At 45.9% G+C, this 19,365-nt stretch overlaps 1 protein-coding gene across 1 annotated transcript in view; it reads right to left on the bottom strand.

Moving 5' to 3' along the window:
• Positions 1-19,365, bottom strand: part of LOC139229385 (serine/threonine-protein kinase PLK2-like) — a 49,896-nt gene that overhangs the window by 13,119 nt on the left and 17,412 nt on the right. Inside the window, exons 8-13 of the mRNA XM_070861085.1 lie at positions 17,985-18,129; positions 17,428-17,543; positions 12,284-12,437; positions 9,029-9,109; positions 6,615-6,774; positions 636-765 (exon numbers count right to left, since the gene is read on the bottom strand). Coding sequence (XP_070717186.1) covers positions 636-765; positions 6,615-6,774; positions 9,029-9,109; positions 12,284-12,437; positions 17,428-17,543; positions 17,985-18,129 — 786 coding nt within the window. The remainder of the gene's footprint in view (positions 1-635; positions 766-6,614; positions 6,775-9,028; positions 9,110-12,283; positions 12,438-17,427; positions 17,544-17,984; positions 18,130-19,365) is intronic.

Raw genomic sequence — 19,365 nt, 5'->3', positions numbered from 1 at the left:
CTCCCTTATATCACCTTATGAGGTTCGGTGTCAAATTTTGTTGAATAACGTTCCTGTGAAGCGCCATGTGAGGCTTTACTACGTTAAAGGTGCTATATAAACACAAGTTGCTGTTGTTCTAGTGCCATAAGCACTATACCATACTCAGCATGGCAGAGTAATCATTTCTACCACTAATATTCCAGCACAAAACCAAGTGGCAACACAGAAAGGTCACCAACTTCTCAAACTGTTCCCTGTTGGCCACCTTCCACAAATCCAATCTCGATTTTCCACCCTATACATTCAGTGTGGACTACCCTACCACTCTCCATTTCTAATGTTCAAAATTGGCAACCAAGTTCCAGCAGTGAAAGGACAGTGTCCCACCCAATCCATCTCAGAGACAGGTGCTTTGCAATTCCCCTTTAATGTCGGTGGAATCATTTTGACAGAGCCGATGGTGCAAGTGTCCATTCACGTTCCCGCTAAGCTGCGCGGTCACATAGCGATCTGGAGGCACTGCGCAGGTCGCTCACCGACTGTTACAGAGAACACGAAAATTAGAATGGGCCGCGCAACCACTTAAAGGGACCATGCACCAAGGACAAAAGAGGGAACATTGGGGCCCACTGCTTTAAGTTTAACATTTTTACCTGCTTCAGGTGTTCTTCCATGTATTGCGTGAAGAACCGCAATACTGTCAGCTGCTCGCGGAGCTGCCTGGGGACATTGTTCATTGGGAAAACGGACCAGTGCCCAAGCTCTGTACAGCTACACACCAACCTGAAGAAAAAAGACTTGCATTTAAAGAGCGCCTTTCACGACCACCGGACGTCTCAAAGCGCCTTACAGACAATGAAGTACTTTTGGAGTGTAGTCACTGTTGTAATGTGGGAAACGCGGCAACCAACTTGCGCACAGCAAACTCCCACAAACAGCAATGTGATAATGATCAGATAATGGGGCAGCATTTCCGATGGCCCGGGTCCATACGAAGTTTCTACGGACCCGGGAGGGCATCGGAAAAGCCGTTTTTTAGCGCGCAATGCGCATGCGCTAAAAACCGGCTTTTCCGATCTGTCCAGCTGGAGCTGGACAGATCGTAGCCAGATCGGGAGCGAGGACATTTGTACGGGCAAGATTGGGCTATTTATCCATCTCTTGCCTGGCAAATGTCCTCAAAAATCTTGTGCCTGAAAAAGCAAGCGCATAGCCTAGTGTTACAGGTGCAAGTGTTTTAAAACACACTAAAACAATTGTAAAATAAAATTATAAACACATCGTTTATTGTTAAAAGCCCTCCACTCTACGGTAAGTTTATTTTTAACCATAATTAAAATAAAAATTTTTTAAATCGGGAAAATATTTTATTTTTATAAGATATAATAACTTTAATTTCAATTAATTTAAAATATGTGTAGTCTGTTTTTTATTTTTTGTGTGATTGCTTTTGTTCCTATTAATAGCACTGAGAACTCGTAATTACGCGCGTCTCAGTGCTATTAATGGGAACCTGTGAAATACTTACTTGATTGGCTGAGCAGTCTCACATGACTGCATCTTCTGCGTTGGGACCCTCTGCACGGGAGCGCGCTTCGCAACGCGGGAGGAGGAGGCCTCCCCATTGGAAATCAGGGCGCCTCCTAGACCACCAGGTAAATTTGTAAAACATATCCAGCGAGGAGGCAATTACCCACAGGAAGACCCCAGAGGAATTTCTGGGCTAATCTGTTTTTGTTATGTTGATTGAGGAATAAATATTGGCCAAGACACCGGGGATAACTCCCCTGCTCTTCTTTGAAATAGTGCCAGGGGATCTTTTACTTCCACTTGAGAGGGCAGACGGGGCCTCGGTTTAACATCTCATCCAAAAGACAGAACCTCCGACAGTGCAGCACTCCCCTGGAGTGTCAGCCTGGATTTTGTGCGCAAGTGGGATTTGAACCCACAACCTTCTGACACAGAGGCAAGAGTACTATGCACTGAGCCACAGCTGACACTGTGAACATAAACATGCAAAAATGATCTTGAATTTCACAAATTCAATACAAAATAACAGTGTTTCCTCTTGAAAATATTATCCTGTTAAATGGGTAGAAAAATACAAGCCGTGGTCATTTCAAATCAAAGTAGCAATACTGTTTCTTGGTCAGTCGACCAGAAGACGCACCTAAATGGCGCTGCAAAATATTCTTCCATGGCCATTTTTTCTCTCTCCCTCAGTTGATCCAACTGCCCTCCACTGAGTTTTTATAAGAACATAAGTATTCGGAGCAGGAGTACGCCATACGGCCCCTCGCGCCTGCTCCGCCATTCAATAAGATCATGGCCGATCTTCGACCTCAACTCCACTTTCCCACTTTGAGTCAGTTGGTGTCCCTTTCATCGGCAGTCCCTCGAAACGAGGATGACTTGCTTCCACGCCAAAAAAAAGGATGAGTTCACAGGTGTTTTGAATGAAGAACCTGAACTACATCCTCAAGGGTGGAAGATGCCTGTGCGTGGATTTTTTTTAACATGTGGTGGCCGTTGCACACCAGCCACCACACGGGCTTGACAGAGTTAGGTCTTGGTCCCTTGGCGAGGGTTAACCAAGACGATTGGAGACCTGCTCTGCTGCACGGACCTAGTGCGCACACATATCGCAGTGTGGGCTGGCCCGTGCTGCCCCTGGACCCCGAGCTCACACCTCTCCTGGGCCCCGATCATATCCCTCCAGTCTCTCACAGTTCCTTGGCCCCAATCTCGCCGCTCCTGCTGCATCTGCCCACGCTCCAATCACCGACCTGTGGAAGCCCCAACCTGCGAGAAACCATCAGGGACAGGCCGGGGCCATAAAAGGAGCAGAGTGCGGCCGTTGCCCTCCTGCACCAGCTTGCGCTGTACCTTGTAGTTGGTGTCCAACACACACAGAAATGCATCACCATTCTAAAGGGTCTCCAAAGAAAGCCACCGAGACATGTACAGATAGAATTTCTATTTGTCCAATATGGAGTGAAATTTCTCATCCCTCGGGACACTTCACAATTACCCAAGTCCACAAGGCTTATGCGTAGGTTTGCAAGGGCCTTAGAGTCCTTGAGCTCCCCCCCCCCCCCGCCCCTCCAAAGTGTGCATAGGGGGTACTGATAGAGTTCACCACACAAAGAAAGAACTTGCATTTATATAGCACCTGTCATGCCTTCAGGAGGTTCCAAAGTGCTTCACAATCAATGGACTATCTTTGTAAATGCAACACTGTTGTTATGTCAGCAAACAAGGCAGCTAATTTGCATACAGCAAGGCCCCACAAACAGCCACGAATCATAGAATAGTACAGCACAGAAGGAGCCCATTCAGCCGATCGAGCCTGCATCGGCTCTTTCGAAGAACAATCCTGCTCTTTCCCCATTACCCTGCAATTTTCTTTCCTTCAAGTATTTAAAAAACTGATTCAAGATTGGAGATGCCGGGGATTGAACCCAGAGCCTCATACATGTGCTGTACCACTGAGCTACAGCCCCAGTCACTGGATATCCAGATAATCTATCTTTGGCAGTAATAGCTGAGAGCGGATGTTGACCAGGACATTAGCCTTGCGCCCTGCTGCATGAATAGAACAAAACCTTGTCACTTCAAAGGTGGGGAGAGGTCCTTTATGGGTCAAAGATTAGAGTAAAAAAAATGATAACCTACCCGCAGGGAAACCGAGCCAGACATTATGACAAAATCAATTGTCTCTGGAATTACATAGGATATACAGCACAGAAACAGGCCATTTGGCACAATCGGTCCATGCCGCCTTTTGTGCTCCATTCGAGCCTCCTCCAGTCTTTCCTTATCTAACTCTATCAGCATAACCCACTATTCCCTTCTCCCTCAGATGTTTGTCTAGCCTCCCCTTAAATATATCGATACTATTCGCTTCAACCACTCCCTGTGGTAGCGAGTTCCCCATTCTCACCACTCTGTGTGTAAAGAAGTTTCTCCTGAATTCCCTATTGGATTTCTTGGTGACTATCTTATATTGATGGCTTTTAGTTATGCTCTTCCCCACAAGTGGAAACATTCTCTCTGTATCCACTCTATCAAAACCTTTCATAATTTTAAAGATCTCTATTAGGTCACCCCTCAGCCTTCTTTTTTCAAGAGAAAAGAGACCCAGCCTATTCATCCTTTCCTGATATGTATACCCTCATATTTCTGGTATCATCCTTGTAAATCTTCTCTGCACCCTCTCCAGTGCCTCCATATTCTTGTTATATTATGGCGACCAGAACTGTACGGTATACTCGAAGTGTGGTCTAACCAAGGTTCGATGCAGGTTTAGCATAACTTCCCTACATTTCAATTCTATCGCTCTAGAAATAAACCCTAGTGTTTTTTTTTTTATGGCCTTGCTAACCTGTGTTGCAATCTTCCTCAAGATGTTAAAGCCAGTGTGGAACCCAGGCCTGCTCACAGAAAGCGTGGATTCCAGTAGGCTTACGGAGGGCATACTGATCAGAATTTCTGGGATACCGTGGAATTTCTCCCAAACACTCACACAATCTGCCAACAGACTGGTACAGGTGCAGGACCTATCCATACACCACTGCCCACCGCCCCCCCCCCCCGCCCTCCATCCCCCCGCATCCCAGTTCAGAATTTGGATCACAGTGTAATCCAGGTGAATCTTAGTTTCGCCTCAGGTGACCCACCCCAGCTTCATGCCCTCCCACTTTGGGAAGTTTGGTCCCCTATAACTATTACATTCAAACAGATCATGTTGTACCTAGGACAGGGCGGGGTTAATGTGTCGGACACTTCTACTGTGGCTTTGCATTCGAGTTCCAGATCAGCAGGTTTTACCTGATCGAATTTTTTCTCAAAACTGTGGAACTTGTCACCTCTCTCTGTCTGTCGACAATCTGCAGGGTTTTCAACCCTAAATTTAGCAGCCCCATTCTCCATTTATCTTGTCTTCTACTCTTTTCACTCTTGGTGATGCTCTGCACTGTGAGCTTTGACCATTCACCTACCTTTCTCAACTTTAGAAGGCAACTATAAAAATGGACCACGGGAGTGAAAATCAATGGCTAGGATTTAGAATCCTGGCTCTAACTAGCCAGGGCCAGACACACAATGATCGAATGCAACTGAAGAAATGACTAATGGAGTTAACCATGACTGGCTGATTCTGTACCGTGTGATATGTTCCTCAACACACCTGAAGCCAAATCCTCAGAGGGGAAATCCCAGAGTATCGCACCATTTATGGTGGATTCTAAGCAACCTTTATTTGTTCAGGAATCTATATGTTTCTGTTGCAAAGCAGCAGCATGGATCATTTTCTGTAAATTCCCAATACTGAATTTTACCCTATAAAATGGAGAAATCCATCCGACTCGGGGTACAATTTCCACAGGGGTTTCCCGATTGTAGTGTATTTGTTTCATGGGTCCTTTGCTTAAGAATTCACAGCTACACATTTGCTGTAAAGAACAAGCTGGTTTATTAGCAAGGGTTTAACAATCAAACTGAACACTACCAGTTCATCCACCAGGCTCACAACTGCGCGCCTCATCGTGGAGGACCTGGGCTTAATTGACTGGGGTTTTATTGAGTCTTGTGAACATTACGTGACTGGCTAAGCCACTCATGCTGCAACTCTGGCAGAAGATTGGCAAAAAACAGAGAAATGGTGTGACTGGCCATCTACATCATTTCACCAGGGTTCCCGCTGCAGTTATGGCGGGAGATTGGGGATCCCCAAGGAAATTACGGCTGATGGTTTAACGTCCTGCAGATGAGATGTTAAACCGAGGCCCCGTCTGCCCTCTCTGGTGGATGTAAATGATCCCGTGGCACTTTATTGAAGAATTGCAGGGGAGATCTCCCTGGCCGATATTTATCCCACAACCAACATCATTAAAGCTGATTATCCAGTCATTATCATATTGCTGTTTGTGGGAGCTTGTGTGTGTGTAAATTGGTTGCTGTGTTTCCTACATTACAAAAGTGCATATACTTGAAAAAAACAGTACTTTATTGGCTGTAAAATGCTTTGAGAAGTCCTGAGGTTGTGAAAGGCACTATATATATGCAGGTCTTCCTTTCTTTAATTTATAATATTTGACGAAAAAGCAAGACATTTAAAATTAGAGAGGTTGTTTTGTGAGTCTTGCAATCATGCACAGAAAGAAGGATTTGCATTTATATAGCAGCTTTCATGACCACGGGACGTCTCAAATCACTTTAGAGCCAATGAAGTACTGTTGTAATGTGGGAAACGCGGCAGCCAACTTGTGCACAGCAAGCTCCCACAAACAGCAATGTGATAATGACCAGATAATCTGTTTTGTTATGTTGATCGAGGGATAAATATTGGCCAGGACACGGGGGATAACTCCCCTGCTCGTCTTCAAAATAGTGCCATGGGATCTTTTACGTTCATCTGAGAGAGCGGAGGGGGTCTCGGCTTAACGTCGCACCTGAAAGACGGCAGTGCAGCGCTCCCTCAGTGCTGCACTGGAGTGGCAGCCTAAATTTAAATATTCAAGTCTGGGACTTGAACCCACAGCCTTCTGACTCAAAGGCAAGTGTGCTACCCACTGAGCTACCACTGACACTACAATGCTGACATAACAGATCTGCGTCCCAGGGTTACTTACTTTGATTGAGGAAGTAGGGTCATGTGTGTTCCATTATTCAGGAGAATCGCAGTGCTGCTGTCAGACAGCTGGTAGCCGAAGCCATACTTGTTAGAGTAGTCAATCCACTTTGTGACCCGTAACAAGGAACAATTCATCTGGTCTTCAGGATTCTGGTCAACTGAACAACAGTATAAGAAAGATAATAAATTAACAGATAGAGAATGAAAATTGTAGAAATTACTATTGACATTTATAAACTTTGTATGGTCTGTTTAGCATTTAGTTTTAATTTATATTATGGTACCGCTATAATGATTAGATTCAACTTATGAGGGGTTAACAAAACAGATTATCTGGTCATTATCACATTGCTGTTTGTGGGAGCTTGCTGTGTGCAAATTGGCTGCCTTGTTTCCCACATTACAACAGTGACTACACTCCAAAAGTACTTCATTGGCCGTGAAGCGCTTTGAGGCGTCCGGTAGTCGTGAAAGGCACTATATAAATGCAAGTCTATCTCTCTTCTTAACTCCCAACACCAACAGACGTGGAATCCAAATGATTGCCATAGAAATTTGGAATGTTAATTAGGATACATTTGGGAATTGTTGAATTAAGACAATAGGAAGATGCCAAGGCTCAGATATCTACAATGTGCACATCATTGAGGAGTATCTTGTACCATCAATAAAGATGCTCTGCTTTGTTTTCAGTCAACCATGGTGGAATTATCCATTGTGCGTTAATAAGATCAGAAAAGACATGTGTATTCGCAGGCAGGACACAGAAAGATCAGACTGAGAATGCGAGGAGTCTGTGACAGAAAGATATTCTAGTTAGCTTCGGACCAACTAGCTTGAAAGGGGCCTCGTGTCTAGAACAGCAGCAGAGTTTTATCTTCATTGTTTATCATGGAATGAGAATCAGCAGAAGGTTGATGGATATGACTGTGAAAGCTTTATTCTGTTCATTCATGTGTATTAGCCAAGTTTGGTGGTTTAAAAATTTGATTTCAAAATTTTCATCCATTTTCAAAACCCTCCATGGCCTCGCCCCTCCCTATTACTGTAATCTCCTCCAGTCCCACAACCCCCCCCCCCCCCCCCCGAGATGTTTGCGCTCCTTTAATTAATTCTTGAGCCTGATTATAATCGCTCAACCACTGGTGACCACACCTTCTGTTGCCTAGGCCTTAAGCCCTGGAATTTCCTGCCTAAACCTCTCCGCCTCTCTACCTTTCTTTCCTCCTTCAAGATGTTCCTTAAACCCTACCTCTTTGACCAAGCTTTTGGTCACCTGACCCGATTTCTCCTTATGCAGCTCGGTGTCAAATTTCATATCTCATAATACTCCTGTGAAGCGTCTTGGGATGTTTTCACTACGTTAAAGGCGCTATATAAATACAAGTTGTCGTTGTTGATTTACAATCATGCTGCGCTCACTGGAGTGCATTTCAGTCCATTTTCCTAAAAGACAGAAGAACGCACATGGTGGCACATTGGAGATTACTGTAGCCAATAGGTGCCAACCAAGGGTTCTATGTTATCCCCAGGTCATGCTACTGTTTAACCAATATTGGCAGTAAAAGTGCTCTCTGGAATATAGGTGATGCAGCAAGAGAGTGACTGTTGACCTTGAACCCCAGTGCATATCTAGCACAGAGCCTCAACATTCTCAACAGCGATATTAACGGACCAATATTTAATGCGGTCATATGCCTTTCCTCTGTCGGCTAGCTTAACGCAGGCATTAAGCCATTAAAATAAATGAGTTTATGTCTGCATCCTAGTAGTGGACAGCCTGCACTCAATGCCATATTGTACGGCAAGGAAGGACTTTGCACAGTAAATCAATGAAGATTCTGGAAATGAATGGCTATATGGTTCACTATCTACATGGCTAATGCAGTGCAAAAATTAACTCCTTCTCGCTCAATTACCCCTCCTTTCCTGAATGTGCTGCTTCTTTCTTGAGTACACTTCAGCAGGCACCAGCACCACCATCAGGTAGAATGTCAATGAGTTATTCCACCAAGAGGGAGCCTCACTAACAACCCCGGTGCCATCTTCACTCGATGTCCACATTTTACCAGGGAACACTGGAAAATCACCAGGAGCAGGAACCCCGGCTGATTTTTTTTCCTACCTTACCCCAAAACCAATTTCAACACTTCCAGCATAGATCTGCTAAACCAGCACTGATTTAAAATTGACCTTCCTGCTCTGTGTGGCTCGGCCTCGAGACGCTGGGTCATGTGACCTCCTGGGAGAGACAGAAAAAACAGATGAAAAAACCCAGGCTAATTTGGGGAAGTTGACAGCAGCAACTGTTTACCCAGAAGGACCAGAAGCAATCGGGGCTACCTGTCAAGATCATGGGAACAAGAGAAAGTTCACATTTTTGCTCGTTTGAAGTATTTCCAAATGTCTTACCTTGAGGCATGTTTTCCAGGCACCCCTTTAAAACCCTGGCAACGGAGTCTACAATACTCTTCACCATACAGTCATCCTCATCTGTGAATGAGAAAGTCTCTTATATTGGTTTGCATCTTTCGTTTTTACATGCTACCCTGTGATTACAGATGCCAGGAGTGAGTCCTTAGCATGTATTATAAGCTCTAGTTATCATCGCCCCACCATACACAGTCCCCCACAATGCAAAAACTCACACAACCAGATGCAGTACATGTGCAGCATACAAGGTGTATTTATACAGCTATCTAAGATATGAGAAGTTTGCTGAATTCCTTCAAGCGAAAGCTGGATTTGTTTCTGGCTGCGGCGGAGATCACCTCTTACAGAAGATCAGTCATCAGTCAGTCACAGGCAGTCCCTTGGAATCGTGGAAGACTTGCTTCCACTCCAAAAATGAGTCCTTAGGTGGCTGAACAGTCCAATACGAGAGCCACAGTCCCTGTCACAGGTGGGACATATAGTCGTTGAGGGAAAGGGTGTGTGGGACTGGTTTGCCGCATGCTCTTTCTGCTGCCTGCGCTTGATTTCTGCATGCTCTCGGTGATGAGACTCGAGGTGCTCAGCGCCCTCCCGGGTGCTCTTCCTCCACTTAGGGCAGTCTTTGGCCAGGGACTCCCAGGTGTCAGTGGGGATGTTGCACTTTATCAGGGAAGCTTTGAGGGCGTCCTTGTAACGTTTCCTCTGCCCACCTTTGGCTCATTTGCCGTGAAGGAGTTCCGAGTAGAGTGCTTGCTTTGGGAGTCTCGTGTCTGGCATGCGAACAATGTGGCCTGCCCAGCAGAGCTGGTCGAGTGTGGTCAGTGCTTCAATGCTTACAGAAGGTAAGTACTGCAGCAAATTCAAGGCCAGAGGGATCTCCTGGACTAGTTTCGATCACCTGGATGGGTCGGAGAGGAATTTCCCAGATTTTCTTCCCCAAATTGGCCTGGAATTTTTTAATCTGTTTTTTTGCCTCTCCCAGGAGATCACATGGTATAGGGTGGGGTGGAGAGTATATGTTGTGATACACAAGGTCTCGTAATTGTGATGGACCAGGTGGCCTTTACCTGTCCGTCATTGTGCGTAAATGCAAAGTGGCTTCTTTATCATCAGCTATTTACAATCTATATCACTGACTGAGATGAGGGGACTGAGTGTAATATATCCAAGTTTGCTAACAATACAAAGCTAGGTGGGAAAGTAAGCTGTGAGGAGGATGCAAAGAGCCTGAAAATGGTTATAGACAGTTAACTGATTGGACAAGAAGGTGGCACATGGAGTATAAGGTGGGGAAGTATAAAATTATCCACTTTAGTAGGAAGAATGGACAAGCAGAATATTTTAAGAAAGGTGAGAGATTAGTAAACTCCAGAGGTGAGGTGAGAGTGACTGCCCTTGACATCGAGGCAGCATTTGACTGAGTGTGGCATCAAGGGGCCCTGGTAAAATTGAAGTCAATGGGAATCAGGGGGAAAACTCTCCAGCGGCTGGAGTCATACCTAGCACAAAGGAAGATGGTTGTGGTTGTTGGAGGTCAATTATCCCGGCCCCAGGACATCGCTTCAGGAGTTCCTCAGGGCAGTGTCCTAGGCCCAACCATCTCCAGCTGCTTCATCAATGGCCTCCCCTCCATCATAAAGTCAGAAGTGAGGATGTTTGCTGATGACTGCACAGTGTTCAGTTCCAATCGCAACTCCTCAGAAAATGAAGCAGTCTGGAATGTTGGCCTTCATTGCGAGAGGGATGGAGTACAAAAGCAGGGAGGTCTTTCTGCAACTGTATAGGGTATTGGTGAGGCCACACCTGGAGTACTGCGTGCAGTTTTGGTCACCTTACTTAAGGAAGGATATACTAGCTTTGGAGGGGGTACAGAGACGATTCACTAAGCTGATTCCGGAGATGAGGGGGTTACCTTATGATGATAGATTGAGTAGACTGGGTCTTTACTCGTTGGAGTTCAGAAGGATGAGGGGTGATCTTATAAAAACATTTAAAATAATGAAAGGGATAGACAAGATAGAGGCAGAGAGGTTGTTTCCACTGGTCGGGGAGACTAGAACTAGGGGGCACAGTCTCAAAATACGGGGGAGCCAATTTAAAACTGAGTTGAGAAGGAATTTCTTCTTCCAGAGGGTTGTGAATCTGTGGAATTCTTTGCCCAAGGAAGCAGTTGAGGGTAGCTCATTGAATGTATTCAAGTCACAGATAGATAGATTTTTAACCAATAAGGGAATTAAGGGTTACGGGGAGCGGGCGGGTAAGTGGAGCTAAGTCCACGGCCAGATCAGCCATGATCTTGTTGAATGGCGGAGTAGGCTCGAGGGGCTGGATGGCCTACTCCTGTTCCTAATTCTTATGTTCTTATGTTCTTATGCCTGAATGCAGCAAGACCTGGACGACATTCAGGCTTGGGCTGATGTGGCAAGTAACATTCGCGCCACAAAAGTGCCAGACAATGACCATCTCCAACAAGCGAGCGTCTAACCACCTCTCCTTCATATTCAATGGCATTACCATCGTTGAATCCTCCATCAACATCATCCTTGGGGTCACCATTGATACAAACCACATAAATACTGTGGCAACAAGAGCAAGTCAGAGACTGGGTATTCTGCAGCAAGTGTCTCACCTTCTGACTCCTCAAAGCCTTTCCACAAGGCACAAGTCAGGAGTGCGATGGAATACTCTCCACTTGCCTGGATGAGTGCAGCTCGAACAACACTCAAGAAGCTCAACATCATTGAGGACAAAGCAGCCCACTTGATTGGCAACCCATCCACCACCTTCAACATTTACTCCCTCCACCACCGGTGCACCGTGGCTGCAGTGTGTACCATCTACAAGATGCACCACAGCAACTCGCCAAGGCTTCTTCGGCAGCACCTCCCAAACCCGCGACCTCCACCACCTAGAAGGATAAGGGCAGCAGGTGCATAGGAACACCATCACCTCCACGTTCCTCTCCAAGTCACACACCAGCTTGACTTGGAAATATATCGGCCGTTCCTTCATTGTCGCTGGGTCAAAATCCTGGAACCCCCCTCCCTAACAGCACTGTGGGAGCACCTTCACCACACAGACTGCAGCAGTTCAAGAAGGCGGCTCACCACCACCTTCCCAAGGGCAACTGGGGATGGGCAATAAATGCTGGCCTTGCCAGCGATGCCCACATCCTGGAATAAATAAATAGCAAGATTATGAAAAAGAAAACATCCACTGAAAAGCTTTACTTACATTCACTACCAGAATTCCAACTTCCCAACGTCCCTCTTGCCAGCACCCTAACTTGATGTGTGTGGTTTAGTCGGTTGGTTGGGTGGTCTTGACCAATGGAAGGTTGTGTTTCTGACAGAGGATATACTGGGGAGATGGGCACCATTTTCTCTATCTGTGAAAGGAAGGACTGGAGGTTTACTGACATTATATAACACAGTTTTTTTATATGATACGGTAACACTGCGGCTGGGATCTTTTACATCTACAACCCACAGCCCGTGATTTCTTGCCCATCCATTTTAATAGATGGAAAATCACAGGCTGGAGAGCACAAAAGTGGAAAATTCCAATCCCTTTGTTATTTCGATGAAGTAATGAACTTACCCAAGTGGCCCAATTGGTAAAGACAGCGAGTATGGGGGAGAAATTGGGGTAGTTTGCACCTCCTGTTAGTGCCCCCGACTTATCGCCCGGGCGCGACGCCGCTAACGACTCCCGCTAAATTCCGCAGGAGTTTAGCGGTGACAGTAACCGGTAGCGCCCCGCTCTGTTGCACCGGCGATGACGTCACCGTGCCCAGTGACCCTGTTTCGCCCCGGAGCAAAAATTCGGGAACAACCCGTGAATACGCCGGGCGATGACGGCAGCAGCTTCAGGGGGCGCATCCATGGCGGCTGGCCGCTCGCAGGGCGCTAGGTAAAGGGGAGGCAGCGTGTGTGAAATTAAAAATCCTCCCACTTACCTGTCGCGACCCGTTGCATCCTTGAACACGGGGCCTGTGCCACGATCTGGCAGCCCGGCACTCCGCTTGAGTGCCGGGCTGATGGCACAGCCACCCCGCTCCCCCGTGGTCCAGGTAAGGACCCGCAGAGTCGGCAGCTTGGCCCTCCTCCTTGTACATGGCGGCACTGCCCGTCCCAGTGCACAGCGCTGTGCCCCTCTCCCTGTCCTTCAGCCCCCTTAGCACCCCACACAGGAAGTGGAGCGCATTACTTTGCACTCCCCTTGCTCTCGGGGGTGTCAACCCAAATATCGCAAGGGGGGGGGCAGGGCTTCCGTGCCTGGTGCGGGAACTCCCGCCTCGCGGATGCTGCAGTCCCCAAACGGGCCAGGACGAAATTTCTCCCCCTCAGTATACGGACAAATGATACCATCACATTATAATCACAAATTCGGCTTAGAGTCTCCTTCATAGTCACAACTGTCAAAGGGTCAAAGTGTTTCATGGACTCAAATTCCAAACTTATCAACTAAAGAGACAATTGCTGCATCTTGTTTGAATCTGGATGGTAAAGATAATTGTCCAGCTCACATGCTTTTAATGGCAATGGGGCAGATTTTGACTTTGACACTGAAGTCAATGGAACCAATGAGGGGGAGAAATTCACTATTGCCCTGTTTGGGTTGCTAATTTATAAAAGTTTGAAAAGTTAGTGCCAGGCGCTAACAATTCCGAACTTTAAAAAACTGCAGTTTGCGCTCCAAGACAGAAGTGGTGTACTAAATCCTTCTTGGAACGCAATAGGCAGCAGGCGGGGCGGAAACCCCAGCGGGGTTGCACACTGGGCCGGGCAGCACTGCCATGTTGAAAGGCTCCTTCCCTCCCTTGAAGGGAAGGGCCATCGCTGCAGGCTCTGCAAAGTACAAAGTACCTCCCTGGACCACGATGGCAGCTGCGATCCCATGCGATCAGCCCGGCGCTCAAGCAGAGTGCCGGGCTGATTGAGTTCTTTCCCGAGTTCCAGCCCGCGCTCAAAGAAAAAAGGTACTCGCCTTTAATCGTCGCCCCGGTAGCGGCCGGCCACCTGATGCACGCTTCCTGCAGCTGTCGGTGTTTTCGCCCGGCGCTGCTGCAGGGGGTGGAAGTAAATTTTGGATCTGTGGGGCTACCGGAGCGATGCGCGCGGCGATGACATCACGATCTCCGGGAGAAGTTGATTGGGGCGCAAAACTCCCGCCCAATGTGATGGGAGTCGATGTCATCGCTGCCTCCGGCTGCAAAGCCATTGGCGCTAACGTGAGGTGTAAAGGCACCAATTCCAGCCCCTGACAGATGTAAAACGTGCTACCGATTCACTATCGTCCCTTTTACACTCTCGGGCAAAGCCAAAATTACCCCGAGAGACTTCAATGCCTCCAACCACATTGGCCTAGAAATCCCGGCCGAGTTCTTCCCGCAGGCAAACGACTGAAAAAAGGAAAAAAAAAAATGCGCACTTACCTGTTCCTGCTGCACCCGCTCGAGATCCTGGTCCTGAGCCCTTCACTCCCTGCGCGTCGCCGTGTGTGCACGGCAGCACCCTTAAGCTGGAGCTGGAGTCACATGGCTCTGGCAGCCAATCAAGATACAGTATTTTCTCATTCATAATAATGGGAACTCCGTAAGTGGGAGTTCCCATTATTGTGAATGAGAAACACCCATAAACACTCAAAACATTAATAAAAAATAGAAAATATACACTACATATTTAAGATTAATTTAAATTAAAGTTATTAATGTCTTATAAAAAAATAGATTTATCTGACTTTTTAAAAAGTTTTTTAAATTATGGTTTTAAATAAACTTACTGTAGTGGGTAGGGATTTTAACAATAAAATGTGTTTGTTAAATTTTATTTTGTTATGTTATTGTATGTTTTAAAACTCTTACGCGTGGAAAAGTAAGTTATGCACCTGCTTTTATCAGGCGCAAGAGTTTTCAGGACATGCGCTGGGTAAGATATGGGTAAATCCCACAATCTTGGCCATGCGAATGTCCTGGATATGGAAATACTGATGATCTGTCGAGCTCCAGCTCCAGCTTGACAGATCGGAATAGCCCGTTTTCAGCGCATGCGCATTGTGTGCTGAAAACGGGCTTTTCCAATGCCTTCCCGGGTCCGTACACACTTTGTACGTGCCCGGGAGGCCACAATTTCTGCCTCATTAACTCCCGTTACCGTGTATAACAATGTGGAAAACCTTTACGGCGCCTGGAAGGGCCATTGTCCGAGTCAGTTTCACCAGCAAAACACTCATGGAGATATTGATCACATTAAAGCTGCTGGAATCTGGGAATACTCAGCTACTTTACTTCTCGAGGGGTTAACATGAAAAGGTTCCAGTGGACCATTTGATCTCACTCTTCCAGAATACCTTCTCTAATGTTTTACTCATTGCTGCTTTTTTTTTTTTTACTTCCACTCAGACAGGACTTCAGGTTAACTTCTCACCTGAATGACGGTATCCCTTTGCAGTGCTCCCTCAATATAGCACTGCAGTAACAGCGTAGATTCTGCATTCACACCTTGGTGAGGGACTTGAACTCACAACCTTCTGACTCAGGCTAGAGTACTGCTGGCTCTGCCAAGCTGACATGCTAGCTTACTTCAGTGTGATCTATTATGAATTAGTTGGGTAATCATAGCTTTGCTTCTAGTACATGTCCATCGTGGTCCAGAGCATCCAAAGTATGAAAAGAAAAAATCCGGTTAGTTCCAGCTGTTATTCCTGACCTTGAGGATGTAACGAACAGGGTGGATAAAGGGGAACCAGTGGATGTGGTGCATTTGGACTTCCAGAAGGCATTTGACAAGGTGCCACACAAAAGGTTACTGCACAAGATAAAAGTTTACGGGGTTGGGGGTAATATATTAGCATGGATAGAAGATTGGCAGATGAACAGAAAAGAGAGTCGGGATAAATGGTTCATTCTCTGGTTGGCAATCAGTAAGCAGTGGGGTGCCGCTGGGATCAGTGCTGGGACCCCAACTATTTACAATCTATATTAACGACTTGGAAGAGGGGACTGAGTGTAACGTAGCCAAGTTTGCTGACAATACAAAGATGGGAGAAAGAGCAATGTGTGAGGAGGACATAAAGAGGCTACAGGAGGACATAGACAGGCTAAGTGAGTGGGCAAGAATTTGGCAGATGGAGTATAATGTTGGAAAGTGTGAGGTCATGCACTTCGGCAGAAAAAATAAAAGAGCAAGTTATCATTTAAATGGAGAAAGATTGCAAAGTGCTGCAGTACAGCGGGACCTGGGGGTACTAGTGCATGAAACACAAAAGGATAGTATGCAGGTACAGCAAGTGATCAAGAAGGCCAATGAAATCTTGGTCTTTATTGCAAAGGGGATGGAGTATAAAAGCAGGGAAGTCTTGTTACAGCTGTATAGGGTATGTGAGGCCACACCTGGAATATTGCGTGCAGTTTTGGTTTCCATATTTACGAAAGGATATACTTGCTTTGGAGGCAGTTCAGAGAAGATTCATTAGGTTGAACCCGGGGATGAGGGGGTTAACTTATGAGGAAAGGTTGAGTAGGTTGGGCCTCTACTCATTGGAATTCAGAAGAATGAGAGGTATTCTTATAGAAACGTATAAGATTATGAGGGGGCTTGACAAGGTGGACGCAGAGAGGATGTTTCCACTGATTGGGGAGACTAGAACTAGAGGGCATGATAATAGAATAAGGGGCCGCCCATTTAAAACTGAGATGAGGAGAAATTTCTTCTCTCAGAGGGTTGTAAATCTGTGGAATTCGTTGCCTCAGAGAGCTGTGGAAGCTGGGACATTAAATAAATTTAAGACAGAAATAGACAGTTTCTTAAATGATAAGAGGATAAGAGGGTATCGGGAGCGGGCAGGGAAATGGAGCAGAGTCCATGATCAGATCAGCCATGATTGTATTAAATGGCGGAGCAGGCTCGAGGGGCCTTATGGCCTACTCCTGCTCCTATTTCTTATGTTCTTATCTCTCGTCAAGACCAGGGGCCAGAGATTTACAAGCAGCTGCCAATCTACAGAAACTTTCCTCAACAATCAGTTGAGGCATTGCAAGATGTGCCACTTGAGCAACTTTCCCCACAGGGAGCATCAGAGCGACGGCCTTAAAGGGACAGGCCAGGTCCCTTTAGCTCCACCGTGGCAGCTAAACGTCACAACTGTGTTTCAGAACCCAGTCTACTGGAGAGCAATGCCATGGGGAGTCAGCTGGTATCATAAATATGCGTTCGTCTTTAAACAATGCAATTTACAGTACTCTGACCACAATCTGATTGAATGCACTTTCCACCGCACGTGATCAGTAGATTTGAACCATTTAAGCCATAGTATGGTGGACATTATTCTTCTTGCAAGTCATATTTTAGAACTGGTTTTCAGCTGTAGCAACCTACCTCGCCATCTCCAACCTCACTGCCATTGTGGCTAGTTTTACACTGTTCATTCACTGTTAACTTCTCCAAACCTCTGCCCAGGTTCATTACTTCATCTTGTTCTACTGGGAAACTTTCTGCACATGAAGAAGTAAAAGATGATTGCGTCTGTCATAGTACATTTAAAATTCATTTTATATAGCAAATCTACATATTGTCAAAAATGCCAATAATAAACAATTATTCAATATGTTTTCAATTTATCAGCAACTTTACTACAACACAGCTTGTATTTATATAGCGCCATTAACGCAGTAAGGCACGGAGGAGATTACAGCGATAGGGAGGGGCGAGGCCATGGAGGGATTTGAAAACAAGGATGAGCATTTTAAAATTGAGGCGATGCTGGACTGGGAGCCAATGTAGGTCAGAGGGACTTCCAGACTTTAGGGCCCAGGCAGCTGAAGGCAGGGCCACCGATGGTGGGGGCGATGAAAATCAGGAATTCGCAAGAGACCAGAATTGGAGGAGCGCAGATATCCCGGAGGGTTGCAGGGCCGGAGGAGGTTAATGCATACCTGTATGATCAGGAAATCTCTTGTTGTACTTTTTCTTTCTGAAAAAGTATTTGCCAGCTCTTTGCAACAGGCTCTTTGTCTGGTTCGACGTGCTGATGGTGGGTGAGGTATAGCAGCTGGGTGAGAAGCTTTCAGGAGCGAAGCCCTAAAATGTGAGAAAAGACAGCCATATATTTACTTTTTCCAAGTATTACCGCTGGATTAACCTGCTGGACTGTTATGATAGTAGGATTGCCTCCCTTTGTCAGGTTAAAAACAAGCAAGATAAGGGTTGGGACTAAGGTTGGAGTTCTGGAATTGAATTTGCCAGGAAAGATATGATTGCACTGGAGAGGGTACAGAGGAGAAGTAGGAGGATGTTGCCTGGACTGGAGAATTTTAGCTATGAGGAAAGATTGGATAGGCTGGGTTTGTTTTCTTTGGAACAAAGGCTGAGGGGAGATTTAATTGAGGTATATAAAATTATGAGGGGCCAAAATAGAGTGAATAGGAAGGACCTGTTTCCCTTAGCAGAGAGCTCAATAATCATAGATTTAAAGTAGTTGGTGGAAGGATTAGAGGGGAGATAAGGAAACATTTCTTCACTGGAGGGTGGTGGTAGAGGTAGAAACCCTCATCACATTTAAAAAGTACTTGAAGAGCCGTAACCTACAGGGCTCCGGACCTAGTGCTGGAAAGTGGGATTAGGCTGGACAGCTCTTTTTCGACCGGCACGGACACGATGGGCCGAATGGCCTCCTTCTGCGTCATAATTTTTCTGTTCTATGATTTCTATAAAAATTCATCAAAAACCTTGATAATTTTAATAATTAATGTCTGTCGCAGAAGACAGAGAAATGAATGGAAAAACAGAATTTTGGCCTCGAATTTACCTTTTAAAAATTTCCATATTCCGCACATAAACCAGACACGCCGTAACCATAAAAGACAGTCTATCACTGAGACAATGAGACGGCAATAAAATTACTTCAGAACATTGCTGATGATACAAAACTTCGAAATGTAGTGAACCACGAGGAGGGTGGTAACTGACTTCGGGAGGGTAGAGGCAGATTGGTGAAATGGGTAGACACATGGCAGATAACATTCAATGCAGAAAAGTGTGAAGAATATAAGAACATAAGAAATAAGAGCTGGAGTAGACCATTTGGCCCCTCGAACCTAATCCACCATTCAACAAGATCATGGCTGATCATCTACCTCAACCCTTCCTTCCCGTATTATCCCCATATCCCTTACTTTCTTTAGTTCCCAAAAATGTAGCAACAAAATACATTGTGGTAGCAAGAATGAGGAGAGGCAATATGAAGTAAATGGTACAATTTTAAAGGGAGTGCAGGAACAGAGAGACCTGGAGGTGCATGTGCACACATGTTTGGAG

The sequence above is a fragment of the Pristiophorus japonicus genome, chromosome 18 (assembly GCF_044704955.1).
Source record: "Pristiophorus japonicus isolate sPriJap1 chromosome 18, sPriJap1.hap1, whole genome shotgun sequence".
Lineage (NCBI taxonomy): Eukaryota > Metazoa > Chordata > Chondrichthyes > Pristiophoridae > Pristiophorus > Pristiophorus japonicus.
This window is presented reverse-complemented; position numbering and strand designations above follow the sequence as displayed.